Source organism: Danio rerio, chromosome 9 (genome assembly GCF_052040795.2).
Source record: "Danio rerio strain M-AB ecotype USA chromosome 9, GRCz13ab, whole genome shotgun sequence".
NCBI classification, from domain to species: Eukaryota; Metazoa; Chordata; class Actinopteri; order Cypriniformes; family Danionidae; genus Danio; species Danio rerio.
This window is the reverse complement of record NC_141029.1, coordinates 15,471,777-15,497,116: the sequence shown is the minus strand read 5'-3', so window position 1 is coordinate 15,497,116 and position 25,340 is coordinate 15,471,777. Positions and strand designations below refer to the sequence as shown.

Below are 25,340 nucleotides of genomic sequence, written 5' to 3'. Positions count from 1 at the left end.
TTTAGAACAACCGCAAAGCAAATCAAAACATGTATTTCCCACGTAAAAACGATCCAAAAGGCACATAGGTCTATGTATTTTTGCGTATTTATTGGTTTATAATATATAGCGTGGATTATAATATAATATAAAGAGAGATTAACACTTTGTCATGGACATTATTTCTAAAAATAAGCTTGATAAGTTGTCTGTAGCAGGGTGGGGCTGACGTCACAGACGAGGGCCCCGAGGGCTCTGTAGTCCGTTTATAGCCTAATGTTAGCTTTTTAACTCTTGCGTTTGCATTAAAGATCCAAAAGTGCTACAAATTGTATTTTCGTGTGAGGATTATCCAGCTGGACAAAATGTGCAAGTGTAATGAACTGTGTTTGAACACAGAGCTTATTATTTGCAATCTTCGAAAAGCCTATGGGAAAATCCTATAGGGATTTTCACGAGGGAACCAGTTTTATGCTAGCAGCCGATTAGCCTACAAAGTGACGTCATAGTTCCTCCACAGTTCCTATAAGCCAGCTCTCAACTTTGGGGATTGACACCTACCTAACTGTAAATAACTTTTCCTGTCTCCAGTAAGCATCAAACACAAATTGTTTATCACTGAAAAGAAGACACTTTGATCTTTACTGTGGTAAAAGGGGAACAAATTGTATTGTTTTCAAAATTTGTTATTCCATATACAAACACAGGAAAACACTGTAACACTTTACAATAAGGTTCATTAGTTAATGCATTTACTAACATTAACTAATTATGAACATCACATGTACAGCATTTATTAATCATAATTAAACATTTACTAATGTATTATTAACACCCAAGTCCATGCTTGTTACCATTAGTTAATGCACCATGAGTTAACATGAACTAACAATGAACTACTCTGTTTTCATTAACTAATGTTAACTAACATGAACAAATACAGTAGTAAATGTATTGTTCATTGTTTGTTCATGTTAGTAAATGCATTAATTAACATTAACTAATGAATCTTATTTTAAAGTGTGACCGAAAACACTAATGCAATGTCCTAGAAAAAAAAAATCACTTGAAAGCCAAGTGTTTTATGAGTTTATATTTCAAATTTCATTAAGATAGCGTGCAAAATGAGATTACTGTAAAAAGTTTTCCGAGACTTTATCGGTGTCCTCCTTTCTCTCACCGTCAGAGGCACTTTCTCTAAAATGACTTTTCCAAACTAAAACATAAACAGTTGCTGAATGATTTGGTTTACATTCACATCCTCAAAATGAAAAAAAAAGTTATAGTAATGCTTAAGTAATGTAAAAAAAAAAAAAAAAAAGCACCGCACTAAACATTTTATTTCATAAATATATGAACGTAGTCCTGGAGCAACACAGACAAGTAATAGGTCAAAAGCTACACATCTCCTAAGTATGTGTTTTGAATTTGATGTTAATATCATAAAAAATTACATTTATAGAATTATTTTTCAAAGAAAATATATTGTGATTTTCTCCCTCTCCTTGTTTGTGGGGAAGCAGTCTGATAAAGATTTCTAGCAAGTGTTTTAGTCTTTTCACAAACCACTTAATCTTTAATTTTAAAATAATAGGCAGAAACATATAGTGTAAATGATTTATTTGAGCACAATAAGTACATTGTGTGAAATAAGTCCAGTGCATATGCAACAAAAAAAGTCTTACAAGAGTTGTTGTCTTGCTCTCTCACTCACTGGCAGAAAAGGATTGAACATCTTTTCATAAGAGTTCGCTGCTGGCTGCTTAGGATTAATTAAACCCTACTACGTATGTTCATTTTGATGTAATCTATTCATAAACATTGACATGTGGAAAAAAAACAGCCCCCAGTGCGTCCGCCTTGGGGTGCTGGCTAAGAGGTTAAGGAAATTTAAAAACCCAGGCCAGGCGCATCAAGTCCAAAAAAGGCACGTCTTTTGGGTCTCTGCAGAGCATGCGAGACTGTCTGTGGGAGTGTTGACAGGTCTCATGCACAAAGAACAAAACTGGTAAACAAGAGAAGATTTTTCACTTCTTAATCGATCGCGGATGTTTGGTTATATTGGGTGGATACAAAAAAAGTGTAAAAGGATGATAATAATAGTATAAAATACAGTATGTCACTAAATATACTTGGGTGGCTGTTAATATACCTGTGCGGCCCGACCCAAGTAAAGTCTATGTGGGTGAACCACTGGGTTATGGCTAGGGCCAGATGCAATCTGCTGGCATTTTTTTCTATTTCTGTGCATAATTTAGTTAAAAATCTGCAGATTATGCAGAATGAAACATAATTAAAATTTAATTTTAAGCACTTCTTGCTTTTTGTCGTGTCCTTTGAAAGCCCAAATACACAAACAGAAGATAGCAGAATAGCAGCGTTTGGACGACATTTTAGCTTTCTCTGTCATAACATTAAAGCGCCTCTGGCCATACATGCGCATGTTGAATGCGTGTAACCAGAAGTGTTTGTGATCCCACTAGCCCGGATGTATTTTTCTTTTTTTTTTTTTTTTGTAGTCCTCAAACTTTGCTAAGCTGACTCTGTAAAAGCCAATGTCTCACTTTGCATTAAACACTGAGCAAATTACATTCAGATATGTTGTTTATGTTTGCACAGCTACATTACACATCAACTAAAGTTTAAAATATGATATCGCAGTGGACCATCCCTTTAAAACACATTTTGAGGTCAATATTATCAGCCCTCTTAAGCAATATTTTATTTTTATTGTCTCTAACCATATACAATGATTTGTCTAATGACCCTAACTTTCCTAGTTAACCTAGTTAAGCCTTTAAATGTCACTTTAAGCTGAATACTAGTATCTTGAAAAATATCTAGCAAAATATTATGCACTGTCATCATGGCAAACAAATTAGTTATTAGAAATACATTACATGTATTAACACTTTTATGCTTAGAAATCTTCTTTTCATTAAACAGAAATTGAGCAAGAATGAATAGGAGGGCTAATAATTCGGATTTCAACTGTATATAATTATTAATACAAAAAACAACATGCATTGTAAAGTTAGCAAAACAGACAGGGGAGTGCTTTCTTTTTTTAGTGCCTTCTGTCAACATGACTGGCAACATGATTGCCTAGTTAGTATATTACACAAGTAGTGTCTTATATTGAATTCATAATCGTCTTTGAAATGTCTTAAAAGTTCTTAAAATTAGATGCAGAAACCCTGAGAAAGAAAACAGAAAAAGTGAGAAAACAAAGCCCTCCACTCATGTTGTGATTTCTTTTTTTTTTGCGTTGGTTTCTTTTCCCCTGACCTTGAAGTCATGAAGTTGATGTGCGATTTATCTAGGCCATGTTTCCACAGGCGCAACAGTAATGCGGTCCGCTCACAACGTAGCGTAACAAACAATTTAAAATGCATAATGCGCTCATCAAGAGAGTGCTGCATTTTTTAGCGTGGCATAGCTATTTAGGCTGAGGGAAGTAATTTACTGGTAGTTGTTTGAGCTGTAAATGAAAGCTAATGATTTCGTACATATGTATGCGTATTGTGTTTGCTTTTGAAGTGGTGCTTCTCGGGAGAATCGCTCTAATTATAACCCTGGCTAACAGTGGGCCGGGAGCTGAGGAGAGGGGGGAAGTGTGGGCTGCTATGAATATTACTGTTTCTGAACTCTGGCCATCTCTGGTGTGGGACGAGTGTTTCTCTGCCCTCAAACGCCTTCATGAGAAGGTGAACTTTGAATCTGTGAAGTTTAAATTAGGAGTGTTTTTGTTGATTTGCTTTATTTCAGCTCTCTTTTCCCATGATTCACAAAAATAAATCAATGCTGTTATTGATAGACTGTTAAATTATCTAAATCTCAGAAATAAATGTACAAAAGCTTCTGCTGTAGTAGCTTTCCACAATATTCTTTATTACTAGGGAGATTTTATTACTAGTTAGATGAAGTCTCTACCTGTTTGCTTGATTCCCTATCGACTATTTTAGTTAAGTCCTGTATTAACTCGCTCTCTTTCTTCATAACATCTATAGTCTGTTCTTCTTTTGCAACCATTCCTTCATCTTTGAAAATGGTTTCCACCACTCCTGTACTCAACAAGACTGGTGCTGATCCTAATGACCGAAACAATTTTAGGCCAACTGCCAACCTTCCTTTTGTTTATAATATATATTGGAAAGAATCGTAGCAGCTCAACTTTCATTCAAATCTACAAACTAACAAGATCTATGAGCACTTTCAGTCTGGGTTTCACCCCAAACACAGCACAGAAACAGCTCTTATTGAGGTTGTTAATGATCTTCTCTTAGCTTCTGTTTCTGGCTGTTTGTCAATATTTATTCTTTTAGATATCACCGCCACTTTTGATACTATAAATCATTTAATATTATTGGAATTACCGGCTTCAATTGGAGTAGCTGATAATGTGCTTTACTGGTTTCCATCTTATTTAAGTGACAGAAAACAGTTTGTCCAGATAAAGAACAGTTGCTCTAATCCAGTTTCAGTCATTCATGGTGTTCATCAAGGGTCAGTACTGGCTCCACTTTTATTTATTTTTTACATTGTGCCTTTAGGTCATATATTTGATTCATATGGCATAAATTTCCACTTTTATGCAGATGATAGACAAGTTTACCTCTCTATAAAGCCTGCAGCATAGCCCCCCTCTGCGGGAGATTAATATATGGATGTCTAATAATTTTTTTTTTAAATGTTAAATGCCAGTAAAAAGTTAAATGCCAGTAAAACTGAAGCTCTTCTGGTTGACTTGTGTCTGTTTTATCCAAAGCTCAACACTTTACCCTGTTTATCAATAACTCTCCAGTTAATTTTACAACCCATGCGAAAAGTCATAATATATGGTATGCTCTTGTTTGGATCCCATATTAGTAATATCTCACATTCTGCCTTTTTAATTTTTTTTTTATTTGTGTAACATTGCAAGTCCTCGCTCTTCACTATCTCAACAAAGTACTGAAGTGCTTGTTCATGCTCTATTTACATCAATGATTGATTATTGTAACTATCTACTTCATAGATTGCAGTAAAATCAGACACAAAGCTCTTCATAATCTGGCACCTAACTACAGTATCTCTCTCTCTCTCTTTCTCTCTCTTTCCTTACTATTTGTATTTTTATGATGTACTTGCGACATAATGTAAGGTGTCCTTGGGTGTTTTGAAAGGCACCTATAAATATAAAGTATTATTATTATTATTAATATTACTATTAATATGTGCACTGAGATACTAAAATTGTCCTAAATGTATCATCGTTTTGGTTTAGTTGGAATAAAAGTATTAGTTTGGTTTGGTTAAGATGAAAATGTTTAAAAGCTAATTTTAAGGTCTATAGTATTAGTTGATTTTGTCAAGTTAACCTAATAACCTAGTTAAGCTTTTAAATTGCACTTTAAGTTGAACACTAGAAAACATTTTATATATATATTTTATATAAAACATTTTTATATTATATCTATCTATCTATCTATCTATCTATCTATCTATCTATCTATCTATCTATCTATCTATCTATCTATCTATCTATCTATCTATCTATCTATCTATCTATCTATATATATATATATATATATATATATATATATATATATATATATATATAGTATTTTTACATTTTCGTAGCATTGATTATTATTGGTATAACCACAGTTTGACTTGAAATACTACAGCTTTACAATTACAGCTCAACAAAATGTTTGCTATTGTAGCAAAACATTGGCATTTTTGTATGTTGTTGTTTGTTTGGTTTTTTAGCTGAGAGGAAAATAAAGATATTATGCTGCATGTCTTTTTTTGACGTTTGTGTAAATGTGTTAACGCATGCATGCTAACCACTAGGCCACAGCTCTAAACAACTCTATGAATAGTTGGTAAGGTTCACTTGACCCTAGTTCCTATCATGCTCTCTGTTGAAATTAGTTATTTGTGGTGAAATCGGTCAGTTTGTTTTCCCTTGCAAAAATTAATCATGCTTTTATTATGATAAAAGTGTAACCATGGTCTCTGACACACTGTTTGTTTGTGTGTTGTTGATACCATTTGTTTAGCTACATTTTATTACAAAACACCATAGACATACTACAGTTAGCATAGCAAAACCATAACTAATTTGATGTTAGCATGGTTAAAATACAATAATTTTATTATTATTTTTTTTGTGTGTCAAAAAACCATGGTTAATTTTTTGAAAGGCTACATTTATTAGTATTAGTATTGAGAGGATAGCAGCGAGAAAATGTGACATGTTTGCATGTTAGATAAGAATGTGTTATTATAAGCACAACCTATAATAAAATTCATCTATAACAATTCATCTATCTCTAACTTATAAAGTTTGTCTGAGTCTTGTGGAAGATCTCACCAGGCGAGCATCTTTACTCCCCTTCTCTTCGAAGTCATTTCAAGTTATAATAGTCAAGCTCTTTTTTTATGGAAAATATTGGGTTATCTAAAATGTCTATGACTGATTTATTTATTTACTTTTATTTTTTTATTTTTTTGGCATTTCTGATAGCTGTTTGAAATGTTTTTTTTTTTTTTTTATTAAAGATGTATTTTTTTTAAAAGCAATTGTTCATCTGTGATGTATCCCAAAGACGTTTCCTGTCAAATTTAAATCATCCTTAAGAATATATTGAATAGAATGAGTCAGCAATTTTACATCTCTGTTAAATATGAAGATATATCATTATCAAGACTGTTATGAAATTAAACATATTTATAAGGCAGAAATTATCACTGCAAGGAAATATAATTATATTAGTGCAAATCATCTGGCTTGAATAATGCAGGTTCACTTTTAAAGCAAGGTCATTTTAAAAGCTTTATATATTAAAGAAAACTAAAATGTAAAAATATGAATGTAAATTTGAATTTAAAACTAATATTATTTGACAATTCAAAACTATATGAATATATTATAAATAAGTATAATTAATATAATACAAATGGATCCTTTTATTTATTGGTTATGGTGAGTTTAATGGTCATCAGCATCTCAATCCTTGAGTTTGCATCAAATTGCAAAGAAACAAATTGCAGAAGATGTTTCCAACACTGGGTGTATAGGCAAGATAGTAATTTTGGTGTTGTTCTCTCTTCTGTCTGCCGTTGTCATTTTCACACGATTGTTTTATTTTTTGTTTTGTCTTGATACATCAATAAGTTTTTTCTATCATTTGAGGAAAACAAATGGTTGTTTTAGTCTTTCATTTACTACACTCCGATTTTAACAAACTTTGACTACTTCTGCTGCTGAGAAACTCAGTGGTTATGTGCTTCTTTTTTTACTCAAAAATACTTTAAATTGGAAAAAAAAAGACCTGGCACAATGACTGGGTGTGACTTTATTGCGTCAAATAAATGTTACTTTACTCACATCTGATTCAGTATGGGTTTAGCCAAAGTCCCTTTAACGCAAGTCATTTCACTAGGCGGCCATCTTTGAAACACCTCTTGGGCACTATGTTAGGGTATTCTGTTTAAACGGGGAAACATCATCAACATCGTTTTAGTTTGAAAACGCATAAGTTTTGCAACGGTTACGCCATCCGTCCACTCTAAGCTGGAGTTTTCGAGCGCTGAAGATGGAGCGTTTTGGAAACGCTGTAGAAGCCGTGTGGATGGGGGAAAACGGAGACATCTGAAAACAGAGGCGGGGCTGGTGAGGTTCGCTACCTTATTTGAGCTTTTGTGTCATTGCATATCCTTTCCTTATTCGTCAAGCCCCTATTACATGACTATAACACATGGCTTTAACGCTACTGGAAGACAGCAGACCAGCCTTCACTGTAAACAACAACATGGACACAGAAATGGGAGCATTGTTTGCACTATATTCTATTTTAGGCGCCATTGTGCAGTTATTCATTTGTTACGTTTAGTAACAACTCAACCTCGTTGTCTGTCCACAAAAATACCTCTCTTGCTTTCTTTGCCATCGCGTTCATTGTTCAACTGGCATTTGTTGACTAACAATAACCAAATGCCGAGCGAGATGCATGCTTCCTGTTTATACTAGAACGCCCATGCCCAAAGTGCGCGAATGGTCACGTGATATACGTTTTTGGTGGCGTAGTGTGGATGGAGATATGTTCAGAAACGCTAGTGTGGACGCGGATTGTTTTTGATCTAAAACGCCATTTTAAATCTAAAATGCACTAGTGTAAACGGGGCCTAAATGTCTGAATCAAATTAAATCTACATATTTTCAGGTTGCCCAGGCTAATGCACATTCACACTCGAAAAGAAAGAGCTCACAACGCCAACCTCATGTAGGGCAGTTCTACACATGATCATTTTCTGGATAATGATCATTGGATCATGCTGGTCTTCTGAAGTAATCCACAACTTGGTCTTGATGGTGAATTTTCTCCAGAAATGACAGCGAGATTCTTTGTTTACAAGTTTGAGGGCGTTTGAGTAGTTGCTGTTATGTGACGTGTTTGTGCGTTAGCTGAGATTCCAGTGTTGTTTGTTGACCACCAAACTGTTGTAGAAACTCCTAACCCTAACAATTATAGAAAAACTACACACAGCATACATTTAGGCCTTCTTTGGGTTCAAACCAGCACACAACATATAGCACATAAGTGCAAACCTCTCATCTGTATTTTTAATCTTCTCCAGTACATGTAGCCTCTTATTAGAAAGTAATTCTGTTATTCTGAGTTTATAATAGTCAAAAAGGTGATGATAATGGTTAAATATGGCAGTTTGTTCATGTTTTGGGTTGCTGAAAGAAGCATTTGCCCTTTTGTTTTTTCTGGCTTCTCCTTTGTTACTCTAGCGTTTGTCTGCTTCTGATAGGATGTCAGAAGCACTTCAATAATAACACGCATGTTGTTATCATCAGCTCAAAAAATTTGTTATTTCAAATGTAGACGCGCACACAAGTGATCGCGAGCTCTCTGGTAAAAGTGAAACCACTTGCACTTTTAGACGGCCTTGTAAAACAAAGACAGGACACGGCAGCTTTTTGTTCTTCTTGACTTTTTGGCTGTTCAAGTCGACGACAAGGTTTGGTTGAGCTCACTCAGGTCAATATGTATTCAATGATGCTTCCTTTGTTTTCATTCTCCTGCTTGTGTGCGCCCTAGTGACATTTTTTTTTTAAACGAATAGCATTCAGCTGCATATATCACGGCCCACCTTTTGGTACTATTTTGTTATGCTAGGTACCCTTTGCAAAGGGTACCCGAAAAGTGGTGTGGTACAGTTCGCATTTTAGTACTTTTTGACAGTGCAAACGGCCTTAAAAGCGTACTAAACTGTACCACTCAGTAAAATTGGGCCATTAATGTGCCCATGTGTTTTAGGGTTATTTACACTGGAGTAGAGTAATTTTATGACTTTTCTCAACTTAACTCAAAGATGGGACTTTAATTCCAACAGCTGCCCTACTAAGCTCCCTACCCGTTAATGTGTCTACAGTATCTTTTTTTTAAATCCAATACAATATTTTCATTACAGGAAATGCTTCATGTTCTCACAGTACTACTCTACTCATACACCTCCCTTGTTCCGCTTACTGTCATTATGAATATCATCCACAGATGTGAAATATTATATCTGTCCAGTGTCTGTGGTAATAGATTCATCCCCAGCCCTCAGTGAGAGAAACATGGCTTTTATTTCAGTTAATGTTTTACATAAGGAGGTGTTTTGCTATTGCAGGCGAGTGGTTTGGTAGCACACAGACACACACACGCCGTTTAGGATTAATAACCCTGTTTTAGCTGGAAGAGCCATTGATCCATCATCTTCTGAAGGAACAACTTATTTCATTTTGACTACGCCACACTTTAGCAGATAAATAATCGCAAGTGTGTGTGTGTGGCTGAGAATGTGTGTACGTGCGTTCATTTTTTCATTCACTCCCACATCAGTTCATCTCTCAAACGTATGTGTGTGTTCATGTGTGTGTGAAAGTGTTCACGCATGCATCTGTGGGCTTGATGTATTGTGTCAGTTGTGCAGCACACAAACAGATGAGATATATAATACTAATAAGCAGTCTGATGAGTAATGATGAAGTTGCGCTGGGTGGTGCGCACTGATCTATGTGATTGTCAGGCCTGATATCCCGCTCCACTCCGCCAAAACACAGACACTCCATCAAGGAGACAGAGAACAACGTGATATCCATATCCCAGCAACCCACAGCAAGAGGTTAGAAATCTTAAGCCTGTGTATTTTGTTAAACTTTTTGAAGACCATCAATATTTATCTTCACAACACAGTCTTGCAGACTTCTTCTTCTTCTTCTTCTTCTTCTTCTTTTTCTTATTTTACCGACTGTCACATGCATTTGTGTGAAAATTTTATTTTAATATTAAATATGTATTAAAGCTAATTAGATATATTTTTTAAATAGTTCAAATATATATTTATTTATATACATAATGCATTCTCAGTGTATTTAAATTGTAATACTTATTTATTTATTCATTTATTCATTAATTCATTTATTAATTCATTCATTATTTATTTATTCAGACAGTAATTTTTTTAGTCTCATATGCTGTGTAATATACTTTGTTTATTGAATATTCATTCATTAATTTTCTTTTCGGCTTAGTCTATTTATTAGTCCGCAGTTGCCACAACGGAATGAACCACCATTTATTATTTTACCAACTGACAATCATTCGTGTGAAATAATTAAATTTTTTATTTAAATAATTTAAATATATATTTATGTGTGTGTGTGTGTGTGTGTCTGTGTGTGTGTGTTTGTGTGTGTGTGTGTGTGTGTGTGTGTGTGTGTGTGTGTGTGTGTGTGTGTCTGTATAATGTATTTAAATTGTAATATTATTTATTTATTTATTTATTCATTAATGTTTTTATGTAGATAGTAAATTTTAGTCTGATATGCTGTTAAATATAGTTTAATTATCATTTTTACTATAAATATTATTATTAATAATAAATTTTGACTACTGATTATACACATGCATATTATTTAAAATATATTTTATGTATAGGGTTAATTTTATATTGTTTTATTTTAGTTAGATTTTTGGTTTAAAATATGTATTATTTTAAATAGTTTATTTGACAACAACAAGATACAGATACGATTTCTCACTATCAACTAGTGGCTTATTTACTGCCTATTGTTAAGATATTGGCTGTTTGCATGAAGTAAATACAATGCTCAGCATAAATGAGTACACCCCATTTCGAAAATTAATATTTTTATCAATTTCTCATTGAACAGGCAATATATTTTGGTGCATTTAAACAAAAAGTTTTAATAAACATATATTAGTTAAAATATTATTTAGCATCAATAGAAAATGAAAGAGAATACTTTTAAATTCAAGCAAAATGTTAAAAAAGTAAATTATAAAATATTAACTAAATTTTATACATTTGTTTAGCATTTACATTTTCCCCTTGCATCTAAATGTGGGCTACTAGTTTTGAACCATTATTGTAAGTTATTTGGATAGATTAGCTTCAGATTTGAGTACTGTCAAGTACTGACTAATATAATGCATATGCACAAATATACTATTGTAAAGAATCCTAATAAAATATAAATTTAAAAGATAGATTTGTAAGGGGTGTACTCATTTATGCTGAGCACTGTATTTTGTATGATCTTATTTTACATCCCTAATCCTACCAAATGCCTAAACCTAATTACTACCTTGACAATTGATAAGCAACAAATTAGGAGTTTATTGATCTAAAAGTCATAGTTAATGGTTTGTTAATAGAACTCATTGTATCTTAAAATAGTGTGAGAGTATTTATTTGTATTACATTTACTGCAAAGTGACAGTGTTTTGTTGATAGCAGAGTTGGCGGTTGGCATATTCTTTTTTGCATAACAGTGGTGCTATTAAAGAGTGGGTGTAGCATATGGTTCATGTAATACACACACACTGTACTACTGTACGTACACACAGTACTATGTCTTTCTTTCATACTACTACATCTATTTAAGCAAATGTCATATGCATTTGTGTAAAAATAATTTAAAACATTTCAATATTAAATATTTTATAAAACTAATTAGATATTGTTTAATTTGTTTAAATAGTTAGTTTTAGGTTTAATTAGTTAGCCCATAATATGGGCTTTTTAATTTGACTTTATTAATATAATAGCACTCTACATATAGTATTCTGTGTAGAATCTGCCATAAGCAGATTCCTTTCACTAAATGAAACTATTTAGGAAAGGATTGTAAGGGTTCATCTCTGTAAACTGTTCATTGAATGTTTGTTTAAACTGTAGGTTGTTCATAAACTGTGTTCGCTAAGTGTCTGGGAATCTGAGGCATTTGTTTTGAATTTAACATGACTGGCTCTCAGACAAAGACCTCCAACCTTTGTTTCGGTTCTGCACTATTTGGCCTAACAGACGTTAATGAGGTATGTGTCATGCAGGGCTTCAGATACAGTAGCTGAAAACATCAACTAAATAATAAGGGGAATTCTGGATAAATGCTTATAAAGTGTCCTTGAGTTACAAACACACACACACACACACACACACACACACACACACACACACACACACACACACACACACACACACACACTCAGATTCATAAACAGTTTATTGTGTCATATTCTGCTGTGGGTGGTTCAAGGCTTCTGTGTTTTCTAGTAAGAGCCTGCAGTGTGTACTGTAGTCTGTTTATGAACGAGAACACAATTACAGCGTCATCCTGATTCATTCATCTGCTCACTGCACATTCTGTTGGGCTGTTGGGTCATTAACAGACTGTATAAAGCACGTTAACATACACAGTTGGTATATTTAAAAAAATTGCAGTGTGAATTAATAGACTGTTAATAAAGTTCAAAGATCTTTTGTCTCTTAAGCATAGGGAAAACATTATATATATATATATATATATATATATATATATATATATATATATATATATATATATATATATATATATATATATATATATATATATATATCCCCTTTACAGGGAGCAAATAAAGAGTCTATGAAATGCTTCTTGGTTTTTTTAATTTTTAGAACCCGGAGACAAAAAAAAAAAAAAAAAAAAATATATATATATATATATATATATATATATATATATATATATATATATTTTTTTTTTTTTTTTTCTTTTTTTTCTTTTTTTTACCTTTTATTTTATTGCATTTTTAGCATTGTTGTTGGTCCTAAACATTTAAACTGCCTGGTGTTCTTCCAAAAAATTTCCACATCCCACATTTTTTTTTTCTTATGATTTTTATTTATTTTGAGTTAATTTATTTTATTAGAGGCAAATAAAAAGGAAAATTCCTGTATATATATGTACTTACTATAACTCATTTCAGGGGCATTTTCTCTTTGGCATATTTAAATGCATTTTTTTCAACAATGGTGTTTTTAAGGGGGCTTCTTGACAGCTGAGCTTTCTTCAAACATCTCCTGACTGTCACTGTACATACTGGCTGTTTTAAATCATCTTTGATCTGTCTGGAGTTGATGATTGGCTGAATCCATGCCATTCTATTCTTAGATCCATTTTAACCATAGTTGCTCATTTTCTTTTGCGTTTTCGAGGTTATTGTTGCCATTTTAAAGTGGAGATCATTTTAGAAGAACACTCTATAATTTTCTCCACTTCTTTTCTCCACTTCCTTTTCAAATAAACTTTTTTTTTTTACTTAAATTACTGTAAATGGCTCTTCTAAATAGTGTTTCGAATGACCCATTTTACATCACAATTCAGAAAGAAATATATTTTATAACTATGTGTGACACTTTGCTGACCTTCTTTCTTTATAAAGAACTAAAAAATGGCATTGTTTTCTTCACAAAATGAATGAATTATCTCATTAAACTCAACACTGCTATTCTTTTGAACACCCCCATTTCAATGCTTTTTGAACACCCCCTTTCAGAGCCAATTGCTCAGCACAAACAGCAGACAGGACAGAATTCATTTTCAGTCTGTTGTTTTTTCTATTACACTGCTGCTTTCACAAATAATGCATTTGCAATACACCGATATTACCATTGCTAATAACAGTGGTTTACAACGTTACACATGTCGGACTGCTATTATTATTATTATTATTATTATTATTATTATTATTATTATTATTATTATTATTATTATTATTATTTATTATTATTATTATTATTATTATTATTATTATTATTATTATTATTATTATTATTATTATTATTTTACAAAACTATGTTATGTACAATCAATTATTTTAAAAATTACATACAATAGTCACATTACAATAGTTATTTCTTTAAATATTTACCAGGGTTTTCTTGTCATGGTGATCAGCCGATACCAAGTACTGATTCTAATGCTTCAACCTTTATAATGCCTAAAGCACATTTTCCCTCTAAGTATGATACTTAAGTGGAGATGTCTCCTTACCTAAGAGAATAAATGAAGGATGTTGCATATAATCCTATACACATTTTTCCTATAACCATTTAGTGTCGACTTGAAATGGTCAGACACAGGTTTACAGAAAATAATAGATAAAACATGCTTAAAACAATAGTGAGAAATGACTAACAAAGCAATTTAGAAACACTGCAAATAATTGAAAAAGAATTCAACATATCACAGTGAAGAATAAGTTTGGAGCGTAGGCTTTATTTGATGCAGAAGAAGGTAAATACATTAACATTACATATACATTACTTCTTTACTAAACGGAAATAGGTCTATAAACTACTGTTTATTGCAATAACTAGGCCTATATTAGAAAAAAGTTATAGTATTAAATAAGTAAAAAATATTTATTTCATTGATATTTCCAGGCCGCTTTTAGTGAACTTTTAACATTATCAAAAACTTTCAGTTCTTGTATGTAAAAAAGCCTAAATGCATGCAAGGCCATTCAAATATTTGCTCATCTCCTACTCTTGATAACAGCTTTATGATCGCAGCTCCGAACATCACTGTGCCTCTCGTGAACTGTTCACTTGGTCATTCACTCTTGTTGCTATTATTTCCGGTGTATTTTATCTAATTCTTGAGCGTCACAGCATCACTATGAAGAGGCCTGTTTGGGAGAACTGCGGCGCTTCCGGGAGAGGCTATATCTTGGATGAGACACTAGATGCATGTTGTAGCACTGCTGATGAGCACACATACGTCTTCTCTGTGTGTAAACTCTTAAACAAACACCTGTGATTGGTTTATGAGATCAGCCAGATTGACGAGGATCTATTGAGTCATAAAATGTGATTATCAACCAATACCGATCTTCGGCCGATCAATCAGAGCATCCCTATTATTGACGTTAAAAAAAAAAAAAATTAATAATATGTGTAATTTTAAAAATGACCGTGTTTAAACATACATTTGTTTCTTAACATTGTTTGATTATTTGGAAAATCTTTTTTATATATTTTTTTCTTTGTTTTGTTTTTTTTGTTTTGTTTATAACTCTCTTCACTGAGAAAACGTTTTGCTATCACTTTATTTTGATGGTCCCCTTAATGCATTTTGTTGAAATTAATTTACATTGCATCTACAAGATTTTCTTTTTCTTTTCTTTTAGTTTGTTTCTCTAAATGTATCTTTAGTAAAATTATTGAAATAAATTATTAGAATTTGTGTAACTGTATACAGTGTGTATTGAGTTTTAAAAAACAAGAATGGAATAAGGTACTGAATCAATTTGAAAAGTAAGCTTGCAAATCGAACTGAATTAAGAATTGATCCCCACTGAATCAACTCACATCTCTTAATAGAAATTAAAATAAAAGTATAGAAGAAAAATAGAACTAATTATGTCAATAGCAGTAATAATACACAGATGTTTAAATATAAAAACACATATCCAGCGTCTCTGTCAGTCACACACTCTCTTTTACAAACTTAACCAAGCTTAGAGGGGGGAAATCAAGTCAATCCCAGGCCCCAGTCCCATTATCATAGGAGTGAAAGATCATTAAAGGTGACTGTGTTGGAGCTGATAATGGTCTCCGTTTCTGTGTGAGACTGTCACCCCTGTCCACCGATGGCCTGACCCCTGCAGACCCCTCTTAAATGAGCCCGCATAATATTTCCACAGAGCTCTAATGATTGCTTTTCTCTCTCTGCTTTTGTCTGTTCTCTCACAGTTTCAAATGGGGGATACAATCATACGGAAGAGGGGGATGATGAAGGCTTCGATGCTAATCCTCACAGACAGAACAGCCTCCAGTTCCAGCAGAGGTAACGTGGATTTGCTTTTGACCAAAACTGATAAACACATCTCATTTTACTGGCTGCACAAGCCGGACAATAATTATGACACCAGGTGGCCACATAACTTGAGTTTGTTTATACATGGCAAAACAGGGCAATTTATCTCTCTACAAACTATATCTAAGTTTTGATGACATTGGTTTTATTTTGTAAGATATACCAAATGTACAGCGTCAAATTAAGTCCTTTGTAGTTGCAACATTTTTTTCAAATAATCCTGAATCCAAACACATCCTAACATGTTTTAAATTTTTTTTATGAATCCACATTGTTACTGGCAGAACTGTTGTATATATATATATATATATATATATATATATATATATATATATATATATATATATATATATATATATATATATATATATATATATATATATACATATATACATTTAGACTTGGTAAATAGAATGGTTGAACTAATTGTAAAACATTATTTGATAAAAAAAAGAATAAATAAGCAAAATAATCACAATTAAATTATATATTTTTTTGCACCTTTTTTGTTTCCTAAGTACATTAGTTCTTAACTGATACTGTTGTATGTAAACACATACATTGATCACATTTAAAGGGATAGTTCACCCCAAAATAAAACTGTACCCACTATTTACTCAATTGATATATATTATAAACTTCAGTTAGTCAGTTCACTCAAAATTGAAAGCTGCTTCTTCATTTACTCACTCTAGTACATGGTTAAATAGATGTTTCAAACCAGCATGAATTTTAACAGCTGAAAGAAAGAAAGAAAGAAAGAAAGAAAGAAAGAAAGAAAGAAAGAAAGAAAGAAAGAAAGAAAGAAAGAAAGAAAGAAAGAAAGAAAGAAAGAAAGAAAGAAAGAAAGAAAGAAGTGTGCAGCTGTTTTATGTGTGTGTTTGTATGTTTATTCAGCCTCCTGAGTTCAGGTCTCCGTTCAGCTGATGCATCTTTGACTGATGGAGGTCAGCAGGTTCATGCGGAGCAGAATCATGTGAAGTCATTGAAAAGTGTGGACCTGGGTAAGACATACACATTATTGTCTTTTCCCTGCTATGTCTTTGTCGTCTGCCTATTCTGTCATTTCCTGCTATGTATGGGTCATCCTATACTGAAAAAAACAGTCAACTTTATCAAATGAAAATGAGTGTAGTTTGCTCAAAATTAAAATTAATTTTACTCATTTAAAAAGATTTTTGAACTCAGTGTTGAAGGTAATGAGTTAATTAAATACCTCATTATTTCAACTTAAATGCAGTAAGTTCACAGTACTCAAATAGATTAGTGTTTTTTTTTTTTTAACTCAAATGGTTTGTAGCTATTGGTTTCCTCAAACGGTTCAAGTTCTCTTCATTTATCGGGTTTTACTGTGCTCAAATTGCTTCTTTTACTCAATTGGATTAGGGTCTTACAGTACTCATTAGGATTGGTTGTTAACCCTAAATGGTTTGTTGCAACTGGTTTCCTCAAATGGTTTGAGTTACTTTACTCATAACATTTTAGAAAAACACACCTTGAGAAAGACGACAAACACTTTAAAAAATTTAGCTGTGAAGTAATTTTTTTAAGTCATAGTGCAAGATGAGTGTACCAATGCATTCCTTTTGCTATGTAATACATACTTATTTTGTGGGCAAAATTTTATTTGTCATGTGTTTGCTTGATCAGTGTCTTTGTAACATTATATAATTAAATTTTTGTAGTTTGAATAGACTTAAGGTGAAATAATTTAGCACCACAATATGGAGCTGTAATAATCAAGACCTTTACATTTAGCTGAATGTTTCTTGAATAATATTTGCACATCTTTGAAAGTTCATCAATAATTTGAACATGTAACATGCTCTCACATTATTAGTGCTGTGTTAGCATTGTGTAAATCATTTTTACATAAAATACATTTAAACTAATTAGATTGTTACATGTTTATCATATGCTTTAATAAATTTGAACTTGCATTGTTTTTCTTATTACTTACCACATATATGTACAGTAGCCATTACATGAAACATTAGGTCTTAAAAATTAACTTGGAAATCCAGGGGCCTGTTTCAGTAAGGAGGTTCAACCAACTCAGAGTTTAGACTTGAACTCAGTTGATTTACAGAGAGATTAAAAACTCACGAGTTTTCGGTTTTAGAATAGCTGATCTGAGATAGGTCAATCAACTTTGAATACAACTCAGAGTTAAGCGTGCACACTGCAACTATAAAAAGGCATTATCAGTGAAGCGCAGATATTACGAGTCATCATGAACTTGATGTGCTCATGCAAAGTTATAGCAAATATGACCATATATTTTAAAAAGCAACACCACTTCATCAGCGAAGCAGAGACAGTTAGCGTGGGAAAACAGCTGCTCAAGTTAATGCGTAATTTTACATTTATTGTATTTAAATATTTAGGTATAATAAAATAAGCAATGTTATGTGTGACGTTTATAATATTTTTACACACGTTGATCAGTTTTAATAGATTTAAAAGTGCACTTGTGTCTGCCTTTTATTGATTAAGGGATAGAGGTTGATATGACATTTAGAATGTAAGCAAAACTAAACAATAGTTTAGTTAATATAAAGAATAATAATCGCATTTATCTAGTAGCAGTACATGTCCCTGTCGAAGGTCAGTGAATTTAAGCTAATTATTTATTAAAAAAGGACAAGCCATTCTCATACGTGACTTTGTTCTTTGTGTGACTGAAATGTATATAATGGCTATGTTTCCATCCAAATATATTAATTACATTTACAGTATGTGCAAAACTGGATTAACGCATAAAAGACATGCAAATAAAGCAGTGTTTCCATCCAGTGAGTCAAAAAGAACAAAATCGTCACTTCTTGATTAAATGGGCGCTAAAAATCAACATTAAAAACAAAATTTACTGCGGTAGAAGAAGCTGCGTCAATCTTTTTTTTATTTAATAAATGTACTTGCGCCTCTGAAGACAATGCTGACCCACAATGAACGCGTGGTGGTGTTTGAAGCCATGAGATGTATAGAACAGACCCTCTTGACACGCTCCAGACGCTCTGGAGGTCATTAATATTATAAAAACATTAATACCAGGTCTCACTGGAAGAAGAGACAGCACTGTCTCAATGTGATCTCCTTGCTAAATAAAGGAAATAAATACTAAAATGGTTAAGGCATTTTAGAATGAATGACCAAAACAACATTTAAGATGTGTTACAGTGTGCTCAGCCTGCTGGTTTGTCCATTTACACACATTTTCATCATCATTTGATCTCTTATAACAAACCTTTTTTTAACACACACTGTAATTTGTTGAGTAAAAGTGTTTTCATCTTAGTTTAGGTGCATCTTTTCCATGGATTAAAAGTTTATCCTACTGAGTTATGAACATGTTTTGTTTTATCTGTATTTTCAAAGTTATGTGGATCATGACGTTTCCATCAATCGTTTTTTATGCGCATTAAAATAGGTGCGTGGAACCGTAAGGCTAAGGCGAGAAATACTGCTTCATCTTTAAAGAAGGGGAGGAGACTGACTGATACGCAGAGTTTAGAGAATAAAACCTTCTCCTGACCAGGTTAGGTTCACAGAGTAAGTTACCACAGTAACTGACTCTGGGTTAAAGTTACCTCTCTTTCAGGCTAGACTTACCCTTCTTTCTTGAGTTTAACAAACCTGCCGTTTTGAAAAGGAAAACCCAGAATTTCTCTCATTTCAGGGTTAAAATACTTTTTAGTTTTCACTTAACCTGCTTTCTGAAACAGGCCTCAAGAAAAGTTATGGACTTAAGCAATTAAAAATGTGTATGAACTGCTCATTGTTTTCTTATGTTTTTGCTCGATCAGTGTCTTTAGTTCATTTTCTGGTTTAATTTTTTTTTTTATCTGAAAGGACTTAAGGTGCAATAATTTGGCAACACAATATTGAGCTGTAATGGTTAAGACTTTTGAATTCAGCTGTGTGTTTCTTGAAGAATAATCGCACAATTTTTGACATTGCATTTTCCAGGCCTGGAAACAGAAAAAAAGCAGAAAAAGTCATAGAAATTATTTTAAGAGATTAAAGTTAGTTGTCTTTTCTTTTATTCTGTCCTTGGCCAATAACATGCTCTTACATTATTAGTGCTGCGTAAGCATTGTCTAAATCAGTTTTACATCAAATAAATTTAAACTAAATAGATTGCTGCGTGTTTATCTATTGCTGAAATAAATTAATGAATGTGCATTAATTTTCAATGTAGCCATTACATGAAACATTAGGTCTTGAAAATTAACTTAGAAGTCCTGGAAAACTCATGGAATTTAGCATGTAAAAATGTGTATAAACTTAAAAAAGAATCCTGTTAATAGCATAAACATTAATAATAATAATAAAAAAAATAAAAATAATTATTATTATTATTATTATTATTATTATTATTTTAATCATCAAATGTTTTTTAGAGCATATTTTAATTTGACAATATTTTAAACAAATACAGTTTTTGCTGGACTTTTTGAGCAAACAAATAGATGCTTGGTCAGCAAAAATAAAGGTATTTCAAGACAAATACATAACTGACCTCAAACTGTTGAACGGCAGTACATATGGTAGGTTTTTTCTTTATCTTTGACACAAACCTAATTCCATAATGCACCTTTGAATGCCTTCCATATTTCTACCAACTGTATATATATTCAGAGGATATCACATTAAGAGAAGTGGAAAGCGTTCGTGTTCTAGCAGTCTCTTCAATGTAAAATGTGGACTGACTGCTCTAAGTGCATGCTGGGAGATGAATCAATTCTCCTCCTCACTGTAACACAATTAATCTGTCGTGTCCCAACATTACCTTGAAAATCTAATCAGCAGCGCCCTATATCTAATACATCTGCCACAGCTACAGACCGAATCTGTGTCACATGATGGCTTTAAAAAAAACAATAGTGAAAGTATTGAAGAGCGCAGTATGATGAGGACGGAAGGGGGCTTCTCTCCGGTGACCGTGGCGACTGTAACTATGGTGGGCGGCACAATGGCCAGCCTGAGCGAGCCCCGCGGTCCAATTCAACCATGAATAAAAAACCCACTGTAATTTGGTTCCAAGTGCTGGATATGAAATTGGATCGTCTTTGATACGAGTGCTAGGATATTAATAATACATAACCAATAAAGAGAGCCCCCTTTAGTTCATGAATAATAGAAAGTTTGAATAGTTTTTTTTTTAATTGATTTTTTTTTTTTTTTTTTTTTTTTTGGTGTACACTCTTATTCACATGGGCATAGGCAAAAAAATAAATAAATAAATAAATAAAATCAAGTGAATTATGCCACCAGTCTCTTCACTGGATCTCCTTAGAGACAGGAAGAGCGGTGAGGATATAAAGCTGTAGGCTAGATTTAGGTTTACAGCTCTTGTAATGGCTTTGTTTTGATTACTGTGTATGCGCTGATATGACTGTTTTAGTGGCCGTTTGTTTTCCTGGCCGGTGGGCAGGCCAGTAGCTTTATTAATGAGGAGCACAGAAAGTAAACCAATGCTTCAGTTTGTGTTTGTTTGTTTTTAAGTGTTTGATGGTGTTATAAAGTAAATTGTACCAATTTACATCACCTACTGAAGATGCAATAAATGTGTTTTATGGACAATGGTAGGGTAAATCTGGCAAAAAAAAAAAAAAAAAAACAAAGAAATGAAAAATGTGATAAAGGTAGCAATAAGTTGCTCATTGTGGAACCACACAGTAAACGTCACTGAAGAACCTATTTTTATAGTAATGTATGATGGATAGATGGATAATGAGTGGATGTATAGATGGGTAAGAGATGAAGAATGGGAAGGTGGATGGGTGTGTAAATGGGATGTTTGATAGATAAGAATGAATGGTTGATGAATATATTGGATGGATGGATGGATGGATGGATGGATGGATGGATGGATGGATGGATGGATGGATAGATGGATGGGTGGATGGATGGATGGATGGATGGATGGATAGTTGGAGAGGTGTGCTATTATCTGAATGGTTGCATAATGAACAGATAGATAGAAAAATAGATAGATAGATAGATAGATAGATAGATAGATAGATAGATAGATAGATAGATAGATAGATAGATAGATAGATAGATAGATACTGTAATAATGGATGAATCAGAGGATGTGGGTGGATTGGTTGATGGTTAAATTATAAAAAGATTATTAATGGATGGATGGATGGATGGATGGATGGATGGATACATGGATGGATGGATGTATACATGGATGGATGAATATATCAGGATAATGCTTTGTTGGGTAAAAATATGGATAGTTGGATAAGTTAGTGGATGGATGAATTATAGGATAGTGGATGAATGGATGGAAAGGTGTGCTAATTAGCTAGGATGAATGGTTAAACAATTAATGTATAGACGGATGGATAGATAAATAATTAAAGAATACATAGACTAATCATGTGTGGGTGGATGTATAGATGGTTGATTCTTTTTTTTTAATCAAACATCATAAATGGGAAGGTGGATGAATGTATTGATGTGTAATTGATGAATCAGACTATGGTGGTTAGATGGGTTGATGGTTAAATAAGGAAATAATGAATAGATAGATTATTGATGGATGGATGCATGGATGGGTGGATATATCAGGATAATGCTTTGTTGGGTAAAAAAATGGGGATAAGTTGGTGGATGAATGAATCATATGATAGTGGATGGATGGATGGATGGAAAGGTGAGCTAATGGAGGAATGGTTAGACAATTAATAGATAGATAGATAGATAGATAGATAGATAGATAGATAGATAGATAGATAGATAGATAGATAGATAGATAGATAGATAGATAGATAGATAGATAGATAGATAGATAGATAGATAGATAGATAGATGTGTAATTAAATAGTTGGGTGAATCAGACTACAGTAGGTAGATGGTTTGATGGTTAAATAAGAAAAGGGATAATATATGGATGGATGGATGGATGGATGGATGGATGGATGGATGGATGGATGGATGGATAGATCATGGATAATGGTTTGTTTGATAAAAAAATATGAATAGTTGGATAAACCAGTAGGTGGATGAATCAGAGGATAGTGGATAGATGGGTGGATGGATGGCTAGTTGGTGAATTGATGAATACATAGAAGATTATTCAAGGATTGATGCATAATGAATGGATGAATAATTATGTAACAAATTAAATGTGCCAGTAGATGGATGTATAGATGCATAATTGGATAGGTGGATGAAGTAGATGATAGCGAATAGATGGGTTGATATAGATAAGGAAAGGATAAAATGTATAGATGAATAAACTTGAATGCATGGAAGGATGTATGTATAGATGGATGAAAAAGTATGCTAATGGATGAATTATTAAATAAAGAATGGATGGAAATGTGTGCTATGAATAAATAGATGATGGATGGATGAATCATTAATATATAGGTAGTAGGAAATGTGGATGGATGTATAGCTAGACACAAGAGTAAGTGAATGAATTTGAGGATTGTGTATATAAGCGTAAATAGATGACTAGATAAATAAGACTAAAAAATAATGGATGAATACATAAATGACCAATCGGGGATTGATGGATCAGACAGACATAATGAAATCAACAGATGCCCTTGATGGAATTGATTACAACCTTCAGAATAGACTTTTGATTCTCAAAGCCTCACAATTGAGCAATCGATTTTTTTTAGAATGGACTTCCAACCCTACAATCTAGTGCATTTGTTTGTGTGCTTTTGTGGCTGACCACAATTTCAATTCTAGCACCGCATTTGTATAGTTTTCTGATCTTGCCCACCCCCTTGTTCCTCTCTGTTCTCTGCCTACAGTAAAGCTGGCTAAAAAGACTAGCTTCTGACAGCCGCATCTGCAGTAGATCATCAGGCAGTGGGCTCTGCCGCTCCACACAGCAGTTTAAGAAAGTCCTTCGGTCGGTGTCTTAGCGGGAGGTTTTTTTTTTTTTCAGCAGAGCCACATGGGGAGAACGATGACAGACTTCTCCCACCTTTCCTCCCTCAGGATGGAGACAGGAAAGAAAAGGAGTAATGAGAGTGAGAGAGGAGATTATAGAGGTGCTAGAGGTGCAGATGAGAAGAGAGGAAGAGGCCCGCTGGATGACTGCCTCTGAGGAATGGAGGATCACTAAAACAGAAATGAGACGGCCGCTTTTGCGAGTCATTTTCTGTACAGGCGTGATGGGTGCGACGGCTCTAAAAATTGAACGCTCACCATGAGAATTGAACAGTGCAGCACATTTCCACACATTAGCTAAGGATGACCCTATTAGCTTGGCTTTTTCCACGACGCAATAAATGAGAAATATTTTACTCTCTCAAAATGCTAGATGCAGCAGAATTTCAATTACACTTCATTAGGTTTCCATATTTGGGGCTTGCAAAGTAATGTTTCAGTGGCGGCAGTCAGCTATGGCAACAATTGATTAGCTTTTATTATGGTGATAAAAAGAGTGTGTGTGAGTGGTGTGCAACTCTGCTTTTTTTTTTAAATAGACACACACCACAAGGCTTCCTCTCTAAATCACTCTAACCTCATCTTGACTCATCTGGAACCATAGCTGTGAATTGGCCATGAATATTGATTGATTTGTACAATTCTTCCAAAATGTATTTTCGAGCATCAGGAAAGTTGTACATACAGTGTAAATACAGCATTATTTATATACTACATAAAAAATATAATATAATATAATATAATATAATATAATATAATATAATATAATATAATATAATATAATATAATATAATAAATTTTTAAGTTATACACAAATGTCATTTCCACAGATTTGGCTCACATTGGCTCACATTTGGGTATGCCCCAGACTGTTTGATTATTGGACAACTATTTTTAAAATTCTGTCCGAGGCATATAATAAAGACATTAGGCCTAGTTTTAAAATCTCTGTTTTTGGAGTACTTAAACAAGGTACAGTCATGTATAGGTGCAAGGTCCAATAATTATCAAGACGTTTATGCCTTTGCGTCTTATAACTTCACCAAACGTTTTTATACAGTATGGAATCCAATGATCTCATACTTTGAAAAAGGCATAACACTTCCCCCAAACTAAAAGTAATGGGGAAATTAAAAGGTCTTTGCTTAAAAGGATAATACAGTCAAACTCAGTCAGCAAACATTGATGTTAAATACTTCCTCACTGTACTATCAAAACT

General features: G+C 33.1%; 1 protein-coding gene across 5 annotated transcripts in view; it reads left to right on the top strand.

Annotated features, from left to right (window-relative positions):
* The window catches only part of pard3bb (par-3 family cell polarity regulator beta b), a 702,275-nt gene that overhangs the window by 379,213 nt on the left and 297,722 nt on the right, over positions 1–25,340 (top strand). For 4 of the 5 annotated variants that reach the window (XR_015499247.1, XM_087267580.1, XM_087267579.1 and 1 more), the window contains 2 exons: positions 16,069–16,162; positions 17,090–17,196. Coding sequence is in view for 3 of the 5 variants with exons in the window: in XM_087267580.1 (XP_087123706.1) it covers positions 16,069–16,162; positions 17,090–17,196 (201 nt within the window). In the remaining 2 variants the exon portion in view is untranslated. Of the gene's footprint in view, positions 1–16,068; positions 16,163–17,089; positions 17,269–25,340 lie in introns of all 5 variants that reach the window. The other variant, XR_015499248.1, reaches the window with a different exon arrangement.